Source organism: Camellia sinensis, chromosome 8, assembly GCF_055761805.1.
Source record: "Camellia sinensis isolate YWXY chromosome 8, ASM5576180v1, whole genome shotgun sequence".
Classification (NCBI taxonomy): Eukaryota; Viridiplantae; Streptophyta; class Magnoliopsida; order Ericales; family Theaceae; genus Camellia; species Camellia sinensis.
Window position 1 is genome coordinate 166202684 of NC_138968.1, and position 13197 is coordinate 166215880.

General features: G+C 38.7%; 1 protein-coding gene across 3 annotated transcripts; it reads right to left on the reverse strand.

The window, feature by feature from the left end:
- Positions 1 to 32: 32 nt before the first annotated feature.
- Positions 33 to 12712, reverse strand: LOC114299328 (portal protein). Of its 3 annotated transcripts, none has more exons than XM_082884052.1 (22): positions 12502 to 12712; positions 11726 to 12304; positions 11330 to 11592; positions 11136 to 11225; positions 10529 to 10663; positions 10282 to 10403; positions 9723 to 9887; positions 9225 to 9327; positions 8583 to 8688; positions 8384 to 8494; positions 7920 to 8083; positions 7702 to 7819; positions 3326 to 3550; positions 2948 to 3138; positions 2618 to 2785; positions 2428 to 2533; positions 2168 to 2305; positions 1909 to 2067; positions 1384 to 1590; positions 640 to 834; positions 486 to 557; positions 33 to 360 (listed from the first exon to the last, which is right to left on the reverse strand). In XM_082884052.1, exons 1-22 carry the CDS (start codon positions 12547 to 12549, stop codon positions 229 to 231), a joined length of 3597 nt encoding a protein of 1198 aa, XP_082740178.1. In that variant the 5' UTR covers positions 12550 to 12712; the 3' UTR covers positions 33 to 228. The 3 variants fall into 3 exon arrangements, with proteins under 3 accessions (XP_082740178.1, XP_028099851.2, XP_082740179.1); XM_028244050.2 differs by having other exon boundaries at positions 33 to 387; XM_082884053.1 differs by lacking the exons at positions 33 to 360; positions 486 to 557; positions 640 to 834 and adding an exon at positions 1138 to 1310.
- Between the last annotated feature and the right edge of the window lie 485 nt (positions 12713 to 13197).

A 13197-nucleotide genomic window follows, 5' to 3' on the forward strand; every position in this document is an offset into this window, starting at 1 on the left:
GTTTGACATATAACTCATGAATGAAAAACCCCTTACTGGAAATTTGATAGCTTTTATTGATATTGAAGAATACAAAACAGAAAGAATCGGTAGATTACATAAAGAATGATATATAAAAGATTACAAACAAAACTACACTGAACTTATTTGGCACATCTGTGCTGCAAATATACAGTAAGTATGGATACTAATTTAGCTATTACAACAGAAAAGCAAGAATGATTAATCCTAGAAATATAAGTAAGTAGATGTATCTGTTGCATTTGTTGCATCTCTACTAAGTATGGATCGAGCTTCTATAATTGATCGAGGGGGCTCAAGATCTTTCTCCTGGAGGGCATTTCCTTGCAATCGCTGCATCTGGGAAGCAAAAGTGTCATCCAAAATCTACAAGGCAAAAGGGAAAGGGAATAAATTTATTATTTTCCCCCCATAAATTTAAGATGTATAATCAAATGACTTGGCTGTTAAAAGATCCTACTTACCCCAAGAGCATAATAAGAGCCATTGTACCAGACTCGATTTTCTTTTCTGCCCTCCAGAAATTTCAACACGATCTGGTAAAAATGAACAATGCATCAGAAGTAAGCACAACCATATACAAATGGAAAATATGTAGTAGTAGTATATTTTCTTTACCTGCCCCATTCTATCCCAAAACCCACGACAGGTTGCAATGAATATCCGACTTGTAAAGACCTCGTGCAAGTTAGATATGGAATCGATGAGTTGTGAACTTAGCATTTGCATTCTTTCACGGACCTCAGCCTCTCCATCTGCTTCCTTTGTTTCCTCTAGAATCCTTTTGAGCCGTGTGTTCCTATTATCTTGCATCTGAAACAAGTACCATACACACAATGATAGATACATATATGGGACTCAGTGTTTGTATTTGTTTCTAGGTTTTTATTCAGGTTAAAATTTATGCTGTTCGATTATAGGTTTAGACTTTTATTGCTAGATTCAGTTGATTCCAATTATTCCTTGAACTTTCAATTTTTTCACTATTATAGAGTATACCTATCAGATACTTCAGCTCGTATTCATATAATTCATATACTTCCCAATTATTTACCTTGAATTTATGAAGCAAATAGAATTTTAGTATGAAGTTTCCAAAAACTAATCTACCCTCATCAAAGTTAATTTTATCTTTTCATTTTAAGTTAATATTCATATACTTTCCAATTCTTTACCTTGAATTTATGAAGCAAGTTGAATTTTAGTATAAAGTTTCCAAAAAATAATTTCCCCTCATCCAAGTTAATTTTATCTTTTCCTTTTTAAGTGGTGGCTTGCAGGATTATGACCTGAAGTTGAACATCATGGTTGCCACATGCTGTTAAACCAGAGAAAAAGTCTCAGAGGGATGGTAGTGCTTACATTGTTGACGAGCTTCACTACTGTTGCCTGCATGTAATTTTTGTATTTTGTTCTCAACAGGACAGTTATTCCGTTCATCTGCTCTCCAAAAAGCGACTTCTTATCTTCAACGACAGGTAGATAGGATGCCCAAGACTTCAAAATGTCCTCAACCTTGCAGTGTAAAACATCAAGAATCCTCTTGATGGTGTTCAAAAAAGTTCCCAACTGCCAAGGACGGACAAGAAAATCCAGTAAGACAGATGCACCTTTTGTAAGTGTGCTAGGAGGAGAATTCTTTGGTTGAAGACTTCTTTGCTGAACTTTTTTTTTTTTTTTTTTTTTTTTTGAAAGAATTTTTTTGCTCAGCTTGAATATTTATGACACATAATGTCCCAAATTTTCTATTCTTTTTAATTGATAGTACTAATTTGACAAAATTTTCAGACTGAATTCATGATAAACGTAATAACAGTCGTTTCTGCTGCCTAATTCGGTTTACTGATATAACCTTGATCGGATATAGTATACAGTTTCGGAACTTACTTGACTAGGAACAGAGTAAAGAGCAGTTGATTGTCTTCCTGTTAGTTTATGAACTTGCATACCAAGCCTTTTTGGAATGCTATCTTTCAATGGAGTCAAGATATCACTGTATTGCTTTTCCATTGCTTTTATGATTGCTCTTTCCACATTTGCGACAGCCTTAAGAAAATCAGCAATTCACATTTAGGAAAATTATTAGAGTTAGTAAATAACAGTACTTGTGGCTCGTGGTAACTGTTGGGTAAAATTTAGAACTCACATTCTCCAAAACCAATGAATATTGAGGCCATCTATTCATGACAACTTCATACTCGATAAGCATTTCTTTGATCTTCTCATACATTTCCTCAGCAAATGGTGAGGTAGAATGATTTGTAAGTACTCCAGACCATGGCACCTGCAAGAAGCAGTTCCTCGTCATAGTTATTCAGTAAATAGTGTCTGATTGATTCTTGAAAGAAATGCTAGTCATTCGATTGAATATGATGCTTGGATGTGAAAAGCTTAAAAGGAAGGTACCTTCTCTGCCTTGCAAAGCTCGAGTAACGTAAGTTGCATATCCTGTACCCAAACCATTATGTAATTGTGATACAAATTTCTCGAGTCCACACCGCCTTGCACTGCACTGTAGGATACAAAAGTTATAGTATGAGAAAGAAAGCTTCAACTTCTACATTGGAAATAGGTAGGCTGCTAAAAATTTTCAAACCTGATATTCCACAATTCGAGACTCCTTTCAAAATCAGCAGTTGCTATCAGAAGTTCATTTACATGTGACAGGGGGCTAGATGGAGGCCATGCAGCAAGAAAACATCTAAGCCTCTTGCACAACTCGATGCTGTAAACCGCGGCTGTGATGCTTGATAGGTCAATTGAACTGAAAAATATAAGTCATAAAATTGTTGTTGTTGTCAGCTTGAGAAGTTAACAAACTTCAACTCTTATCAGTGCCTATCTACAATCAAACTGTCTAAATCAGTTTCTATAAAAAATATTATCCAATTTCGCAATAAGTTCATTGCGAATGAGAGTTTCCTACCTAGGAAGTATATGCTGATTGTGGATCTTAATATCTGCCTGAATTTCACTGCTTATATTTATACAAAGGTTCTTCATTTTCAAATATGCTGTGGAGATTGTAATGGAATCCATAAGAATGCCCTCGGAGTTACTTGACACAAACTCATCAGTCTCCAACATGTGCTTGCGGCACCTCTTTGCTGCTGCTGTCTGCAAACAAATGCTATTTGGTTTAAACTGAAACATTGAACGTATTGCAAAAAAGAAGACAATCTAGTTGCACAGACAAGTGAAAAAAGATAGCATGATTTGAGTCTGCATGTTCTTCAGCGGAAGGTAGAGTATGTGGACCTCATGTTCATGCTGCATGTTTGTTGGTTTGGTAAATGTAGCTCACCTGTAGATAGTTTCTCAACACTGTCTGTGCATCTTGAATAAGTATATCATGAAGAAGAGTGTATACTTGCACTGAAGGTGCTAAAGCCGGTGCGGCGACCTCTGGTATTGAACCAAATATGTCTGTTAAACCTGATGGAGAGTTTTCATCCAACGATTTGTAGTTCTCAAAGACAGTTGCCAAGAGACTCTCAACTTGGGTTTCACAGTCCAACAATATGCTTTTCTGCAGGACAAGTAGTTAAACAACTATGTTATGTTCATGAGTAAGAAACAAGTCATACAAAATGTTGTGCAGAAAAACCTTCCAAGAAGGAAACACCATAAAACATCACAGCAAAGTCACTAACCAAAATTGTAGTAGTACTATGGTTCCTCTAGCTTATATTAGGAGAATTATTAAATAATCTTGTGGTATTCTCAAGAGACAACTATCCTCATTGGACATTGACACTTCTCCAGCACTCCTTACACAACCAACTGTAAGAAATAATGTATAGAGAAAGAGAGAGAATAAATTGTATGTATTATTATTGATTGATGTAATGTTATATCAATTACAATGATTCATGATTCCTATATATAGAAGAGGGTGAGTGTGTAGTAGGTAAGGAGTAGGTGAAGTGGAGGTGGTAGTGGTGTAGTGGGTTAGGTTTAGTGGAGTAGGTTTAAGTGGGTGAAGTAGGTGGAGAGTAGGTGGATTTTAACAGCCCCCCGCAAACTCAAGGGGGATAGGAACTAACCAACTTGAGTTTGGAGAGAGTAACAAAATAAGAAAATACATAAAAAATAAAAGAGGATAGGTGACACTGTATGGTCGTGTCAGACCATTGGTGAAGACACTGGATGGTGGTGTCATAACGTTGTAGAGGACACTGTATGGGGGTGTCATAACGTTGTAGAGGACACTGTATGGTGGTGTCATAACGGTGTAGAGGACACTGGATGGCGGTGTCAGACCGATGTAGAAGACAGTTTATGGGGTTATGTCGGACCGTTGTAGCAGATAATGCTGTGACAGTTGTTGTGACAGTTTACGGAGTCTTGCTGGACCCTTGTAGAAACTAACCGGAATCAATGTCGGGACAGTTTACAGAGTCTTGTCGGACCCATAAAGGAGCTAACCGGAATCAATGTCGGGACAGTTTACAGAGTCTTGTCGGACCCATAAAGGAGCTAACCGGAATCAATGTCGGGACAGTTTACAGAGTCTTGTCGGACCCATGAAGGAGCTAACCGGAATCAATGTCGGGACAGTTTACAGAGTCTTGTCGGACCCTTAAAAAGTCGCACCCTCAAAAGGTGTGCCCAATCCATAAAAAGGCGTGCCATCAAAAAGCGTGCCCAATTCATAAAAAGATGTGCCATCAAAAGGCGTGCCATCAAAAGGCGCGCCCACTTCATCAAAAGACGTGCCCGACAGGAAGCGCCGAGCCATCAAAAGGGGCGCCTGACACGCGGCGATGCACGTGATTGACAGAGCGCGTGTCGGCCTCGTCGTCTCTGTCTTTATAAACCAAAGCGAAGTCTGAGGCTTGGAAGCATAACAAACCAGTTGAAACCTCTTCGTTCTCTGTAACATTCTGTAACCAACCCTTCTCTGAAACACTCAGCAACCCAAAAACATGGCTTCTTCTTCCCGTTCAGCTACCCAGAACATAGCCTCTTCTTCCCGTGGTCTGCTCACTCTCTTTCCCGACCTCAACGAGTCAACAAGAGAGATAACTGGTGCGGTGGCCTGTGAACCTCAACCAAACACCTCTGGTTTTGCTCCGTTGAACTTTCCGATGCGGTCGGTGGAGCAAAAAATGGCAGTGCAAACGGATATTGAAGCTAATCAGTATACATTGAAGTCCTGTGTTGAAACTATGACTGCGGTGACAAACTTGTCGAACCGGCTGCAGAGTAGGGCAAATGAGGTGCAGCAGTTAAACTCCCAGCTGGCTCTGCTCCAACGCATGTATAAGGATGCGCGAGCAGAGATAAGTGTGCTAAAGGCGGAAAATAAGGAGCTGAAGCGGAAGGCCACCGTTATGTTCCGATTTGGAGGTCCGCCATATGCTGTAGTGGAGGAGCAGGGTGGAGTGATCGTGCCCAGTGGAGTGGGAAACACGGAGGCAACACCGTCAAGGGCCGCCCAGGACGGAGGCAAGAAGAAAAGACCGGCGGAATAGGCGAAAAAGTGAGATCGGTGGGTGGCCGTCTGCAGAAAAGAAAACAAATCTTGTGGTTGTTTTTTTTTTTTTTTTTTTTTTTTTTTTTGGTGTAAAATGGTGATCGGGGTGAGCCCCAACATGAATAAAATAAGGGAAGGTTTGGTGTGCAAATTTGTATTGTTTTTTTTTTTTGTTTTTTTTTTTTTTATATATAAATATATATATATATATATATTCTATATATTCTAGTGGGATGAATGATGAGTTGTATGAAACGATGGGAACAAGTCCATGTGGGTTAGGGAATGGCGATGATAATGTGTTGTGGGTGGTGGAAAAAGTAAAGTGAGAGAGAGACACACTGTAACATATTAACATAGTTTATCTTAGGTTTACCGGCACATTCCTTTTCTGAAGATATGCATTCCAGCTCAAACCACTTCAAATAATTCACAAATCTCATCATCACCTCACGTGATAAGAAGACAAATTTGCAGCTGTAACACTGCCCAACGTGGGTGAACAGTTGGTTGATAAAAGTCCTTTGGTGAAGTGATGGCGAATCATCCTCACCACTCTTGAGCCCCTCCATTACACCAACTTTGGTACCGTTTACCTTGGAAGGGGCTTGTGCATTGGCCTTAACCTGCAAACCCCCAGTGGCAGCAGATTTTGATTTAATCCCTCGTGCATCCACATTTGCTGGAGGTCCTCCAAGCTTGCTGGATGTCTTGGCACCAGAATCGGGTGGAGGAGATGCAACTGGAAAAAATGCAGAAGTAGCGGCGGTAGCAACCATTATGAAAAATCTATCACCAAGCTGAGAAGAATCTGGAAGAGCACGGTAGAAAACGTCAGAAATTGGATGTTTTGGTGGCAGATTCGAAGCTGTCTGAGTGCGGAAAAGCAGTTGAGAATTGCGTGATTAGTGAAGGTCGTTTGGTGGAGAACGGTGAATCAGAGACAACGTCTGCGAAACAGTGTGCATCTCCGACTTCAAATGTGACAAACGAGCCTGAGGTGGCTCAGAAATGCCCTAAGTTAGGCATGACTTCTGTGCGTGGAAGGAGGAGAGATATGGAAGACGCTGTGGCCATTCACCCCTTGCTTTGCCGCCGGAGTAGTCAGAATCCGGCGGATTTGCACTTTTTCGGCGTTTACGACGGCCACGGTTGCTCACATGTGGCGATGAAGTGCAAAGATCGATTGCACGAGATAGTGAGAGACGAGCTCGAAAGCCACGAAGAAGATTCGTGGAAGAAAATGATGGAGCGAAGTTTCTCTTCTTGCAGAGTTACGGCTGTGGAGAGTGGAAGGTATGTGTAGAAAATTCCAGCGGGCAGCAAAGGCAAAGGTGTCGGCCGGCTGCCCGCCGGTGAGAAAGAAATACAGGCTTAAATCTTATCGCTCTGATACCATGTAAGAAATAATGTATAGAGAAAGAGAGAGAATAAATTGTATGTATTATTATTGATTGATGTAATGTTATATCAATTACAATGATTCATGATTCCTATATATAGAAGAGGGTGAGTGTGTAGTAGGTAAGGAGTAGGTGAAGTGGAGGTGGTAGTGGTGTAGTGGGTTAGGTTTAGTGGAGTAGGTTTAAGTGGGTGAAGTAGGTGGAGAGTAGGTGGATTTTAACACCAACCACACATGTTGGATGTGTCAAAACCATGTCTTTGTTGCCCTGAACAGCATCAATATGCGTCTTCCAATAACAAGGGCTGACATGGGATAGTGTACAAAGAATACCAAACTAGTATGCATTTAAAGGATTTTAGGCACAATTATCAAAATGTTTGTAACTAGCCTGCTAGGTCTAAATCCTTGAAATTGAAAGGCCCTACTCAGGTAATCAGCTCAGGAATGAACACACGCATGCACACAAAAATAAATCAATAAACACAGTAGAGAACTGTCATATCCAGACTGATACTTATTTGATGACACTATTGGAGCACAACTTGGTGAGGACAATCCTCAGGTACTCCCGTATCTGTTTGCACATTTTTCCTGTTTTAATTAAAACTACACAATTTCCTCTTTTTATTTGGCTACTTCCAAAGAGCCCCAGGTATGAGCAACACATGCAACTGGTCATTTTGAGAGACTTAACTTTTCCGTCATATATTTTTTTGCTCCTAGGAAACTTAGTGACAAGTGCAAAGTATCATTCAAGTGATTACAAACATAATGGACATGGTTTGGAAAGGCTTACCTCTTGTCTAGTTAAGCTTTTCTCAGTCCTGGCCTTTATAACAGGCACAAGCAACTCATACACAAGCTCTAAGCAATCTTTTGTAGGAGTTGCCACATTCATGACATATGAAAGATATCTGTAGAAGTTTAAAAGTTGAGTGAAAATTTTGCAAGGGACGCCTGAACCAGGAATGTATGAGCCAAATATTATTTAACTTAGTGTTGATCTTTAAGTACCTTAGCTTAGTGTATGAATCTGATACTCCATAGTAGTCGGCAAACTCGCTAAGCAGCCATTTCCAAGGTCCATCTAGCCTTAAATTTCGCTCATGAAAGTGCTGTGAACGCATGGCAGCTTCCAGCAACAGATCATATGCAAGCGTTTCCACAATAGGTCCACTCTGTCGTATGTTTAGAATCAAACAAGAAATAAATGACTCACTCCAGTCCATGAGTACAGGAGATTTATATACATCATTATATGTGATATCACATACAATTTTTTTTATTACTAAAACAACTATATAACTATGTGATTTTTGCAAAATGAAACGATTTAACATTCTAAACATTAGCCAGTATCTTTAAGTCAAGTGAGTTATTCCTCACTGAGGGAGTTATTTTTTCAGCAAAAGGAAAATTTTGGCACCCAACTAGTTGGGCTATATATATGGCTTTGCTGTATTGAGATAAAATTATACCTTGATGTGGGCAGTCTCGTTGGATGTAATTGTGCTACCAATGGAGAGCTGGACCTTTCCAACACATTCGTGATCATCATGGTAAATTTGCCACCACCGAATTCTATCATTCTGCATGGTGTGGATTACCAGATCATGTAACTTGCCAAATCAAATTAAAAAAAGCTCCATTATCAGAATATAAATAGATGGTACATACAGGATTTTCAGTCAATGATGCAATTGGAATTATTGCTCGACCATGGATAGTTTTCTTGGTATCCTGGACTTCGAGTAAAAGAGCATCACCTTGGTTCTCTGGAAAACTGAAATTCATGCACATAGTGAGATTTTTTTTAATGTTAATGGTAAACATAACCGAGTATCATTGAACAAATGCAATGTCAAGGGTTCACTAGCAAACCTTATACGAGTATGCCTAGTACATCTTAAGGTCAAAGACCATCAAAATCACCACAATTCAAGCTGCTAACAACTAGCCAACATGGTTCAACTAGCCAACATGGTTCAACTTGAGTGCCTTCTAACTCTTTGGTAAACATGACACTGACCAACCTGTAATCCTTTCATAAAATACAACCGAATACAAAAGATCGTACTCATAACTAGTTTCTACTACTACAATGTGGATTCCATCTTCCTTTTAGTCCATCATTCAGACAATTTTTTCTACTAAATTAGGAGCTTTTACAATAATAAAACAAATCAAAATACAATTCACTTTATTTTGACTATAAAGAGTCACTTTATAATATTAGGAATAAGAATTCACAGATTTTTTTTGACTTAGAAATCAGTGCTTTGAAACAGAAGAACCACCATCCATAAATAAGATACTTACAACACATGATAATCGCCAGTTCCAGGCCGCAAGCAAATAGCAGAACCTTGTTCATCTTGATCTTCTGTAGAACTCTTCAGGTGAAATAGGCATGACAGCCGCTCTGCAAACATGACAGGAATTTCTAATCATCTAACTGAATCAATACAGATGGGAAACCAATACTCAATACACACAGTTAAAAATCAAATGTGTAAATGAGAAGAGAAGAATGCATGTGAAGTGGGAATAGCCTTCAAATACTGCCTACAGACATTTCTCTTCTCCTATTGTCCTCAGATGTCCAAAGGTTTGTGTGTAGGAATTTAAATGGAGGCCTACTTTGAAAATTTTACTGATTATACTATCTTTCTTGGTATCTAGGTTCCTAAACTAGTCATGATTATTTAATCCTTTTTAAAGTAATCTTGATTTTCTATGTGTGATCGATAAAAACTAGATAGATAAAGAAAGTAAAGCAAAGATTAAAAATAGATCAATGTGTCAAGAACAGCAAACCTTCAGATGTCACCGACAATGAGGCAATTTTAAGAGAATTGATGCTGGTTTTCACAAGTGATGAAACATGTCGGACATATTCTGCTCCCACTTGCATATACATCGCACTTCTCAGTGAGTATGTGCTCTTAAGTTTCCGTCTCGGTATTATGCGAAGCTTTCTCACTGCCAAGCAATTATTTCATAATTTTAGGTTACAAATCCAGTTAACAGGAAGGTCCAAAAGAAGATCAGATTGTTTTTTATTATCAATGTCAATAGAAGTATGAGAACTAATAGATCTGCATTATTATCACAACACAACCACTTGTCTCCACAAACCTTAATATTTGACAGATGAAAATTTGAAATCATCAAAATTACCTTGCAGCTGCAAACAAATGCAACTAAATAATACAAAGAAATCTGGTGCTTGCAATCTAGATACAAATACAACACAATAGACAATGGCCAGAAGCCCATTTGAATGGACATGTCAAAGACCCCATTCCATATGACCTGAAGTATATGTGTAAAGAGTAAACTGAACTTTAGAACCCCCATCTAGTTACAAGCATACCTTCCACTCTAATCTTTCCAACTACTTTCTTTACTTTCAAAGAGCCTGCTTGTTCTGTACTTGAAGTACCCTTCCTTTGCATTGATTGAACACCTCGAGGTTGCAATAAAAGTTTATGTAGCCTATTTAACAAGATAACAAGGAGAGATCACTAATTAGATTTGAGAACTAGCATTCAAACTGAAAAGACGACCACCAATAACAAATGCTGATAATTGACTGCACACACTAGCAGAAGGCAGCTTACCCAAATGCACTTCGGAGAACCAGGCACTCATCGCGTAGGAATTCAGGTGCCTCCGTGCAGCCTCTTGCCCAGGCATTTAGGCAAAGGCGAATGCAGGCATCATAGGCAATTAGAGTTTGCCATGCATTTTGACCACTGCCAGAAGAAGAGCAATTTCAGATTTCAGAATGGGAAAATGATCACATGTGTATATCAAGCGAGCTGTTTAGATATCAGAATGGTAAATGACTGTGTGTAAAGGAAGCGATTCAGCACAGCTTAACTCAACAATTAGCAAGCAGCCCTCTGCTAAATTGATCCTCGAAATTCAGTGAAGACTTACTACTTAGAGGGGCAAGTACTAAAAACCATATAGAGTGAAACAACCCTGAGTTCAACAATTGTATCAAAGCCATAATACAAATTGCTTTCTAGTCTATTTACATATCCTCAAGAGTCATATGATCATAGTTATTTACAGTAACGTTGATGCACAATTTGGTACAAAAAAAAATGTGATTACTTTGGCAGTGACTAAGACAAGTCTGACTGTTGCAGTTAAACAATAAAAACTCCAACTAAAGTGAACACCAAGGATAAACAAAAAGGCCAAAAAAATGGATCATACCTGGCGTCATAATAGGGTGAATTATCAAATGAATTTGTTTGCCAATAAGGGGCCGGTGCTTCCTTTTCTCCAGCTACTGTTTTGTTTTCCCTGTACAAGAGAAACTTTGAAAACATACTGCAATTTTTATGTGGAAAACAACTCAAGGCAAAGTTTTAATGCACAATGGCACATGGACTGAAGATTTACTATACCTTTCAACATGTTCATTTTTTTGAGATTGTACTCTCCAATCAGAACATGCCTCTTTATCACCTTGAAAACCATCTTCTGATTCTTTAGACAAGTGTATCGCATCAAAACTCCTCTCCATTTCAGTCAAACCTTCAGAATCTTCTCTTCGTTCATTTTCAGCTCCAGATTTGTTTCCTTCTCTTCCAATATCTATAATTGGAGGTGCACTAGGAGTCCCCAAGTCTGTCACATCATTTCGCATATCATTACTAATGGGAGTACCCTGCAATTACAACCAAATCAATTAGACTCCAATCCAAAAAACCCTTTCTACAAAGTCCAACCAAATCAATTAGAATCTAATCCAAAAACCCTTCTGAATATATAGTTTATTGGGGAATGAAATCAAATCTTACATATGCATTGTGTAATTGAACTCTTTCATGCAATCGACAGCTTCCACCTGATTCAGTGTTTAGGTGTGCACCACGCATTCCAAAACCTAATACACCATCCGTAAATCTTCTATAATTTTCCGGCACTTCAATCCGAAGATCCTCCATCAACAACCCTTTATTCAGAGTAGACCCTTGTCCACCCTCCAATCCAGAAACTGTACTTTGATACAAATTTCTGTTCAATTTTGAACCAAACATGTCATTGTCATAAGACTTCTCAACAGACTTTTCCAGAGATTCAACATCACTATATCTCAAACCCTCTTCCTCGGAGTAATGCCCACCCGGATCATTTGGAACTGAGGCCACACTTTCATCATCATCACCATCATCATCGTCTGCATCATTGCTATCCAGACTAAGAGTGACTGTGTTATGCGGTCCAAGCAAGCCAGAATGGAATTTCAGGGGAGGCAAAACATGGGGAGACATGTAAGTACTGCTATTGAAAGACAAAGGAGATCTGGGTGCGATGAATTCATGATCAAAATTTTCTGTTAATGGCGATCGAGCATGGTGTTGTTCAATCTCCGATCCCTACAGGTAAAATTTCCCAATTGAATTCAAGATTGAAAACCCTTCTGAAACAGAACATCTATCTATCTATCTATCTATCTATCTATCTATCTACATATATATAGGTGTGTGGGTGTGTTCAAGAACTGTGAAAGACATGCTAAATGTGTATATATGATCAAGAATTTCGAAATTGAATGCTGTAAGGGTTCTAATACCTGTTTGATCCAATTGATTGCGCTTTGGTCTAGACCCTCCGTGAACATCTTTACAGGGTTTTGCGGAGGGGAGAGAGAGAGAGAGAGAGAGAGAGAGGAGAGAGAGAGCTTGTGTTGAGCTTTGTTCAGAGGAGAGACAATAAAGAGCGCGTTGAAGGCGGTGGGAGACACCTTATGCTAACGGCTAGTTTTGAAAATTGTTCAAAAGGCACTTTAATAAACAAGAAAAATGTTTGGGGCCCTAATTCTGTGGCTCAAATGTGGCTCAAATGGTCAAAACGACGTCGTTTTGGCCATTTTGATGTTGTTTTGTACTCAAAACGACGTCGTTTTGGCCATTTGAGCCACATTTGAGCCACAGAATTTGGGCCCTCTACCATTGCTCAATAAACAATTGGAAAACCCGAATTCAAAATTCAGTATGGTCCATATGGACCCGGGTTCTAAAAATCTAGACAAATGGCTGCCTTTGACCTTAATTTTAAGGGCATTTAAGACAAACTTTTATTTATTTATTTATGAATAATGTTATATGCATTAATTAGTATATTAATTAGTATATTAATTGATGATATGACTTAATTTAAAAAATTTATAGTATTTGTAATTTATATAATGGGTGGGGTTAATAATAAAATTATAACTAGTGTTGATATACTATCTAGTATACTAATTGATACATATAACACTACTATT

Coding starts and splice junctions, on each gene's coding strand:
- LOC114299328 (XM_028244050.2), bottom strand. CDS start 12,549: ATGTTCACGGAGGGTCTAGACCAAAGCGCAATCAATTGGATCAAACAG. Junction 9,328..9,722: donor ATTGTCGGTGACATCTGAAG/GTTTGCTGTTCT, acceptor TCATGTTTGCAG/AGCGGCTGTCATGCCTATTT. Junction 1,591..1,908: donor TTTACTCTGTTCCTAGTCAA/GTAAGTTCCGAA, acceptor CGTCCTTGGCAG/TTGGGAACTTTTTTGAACAC.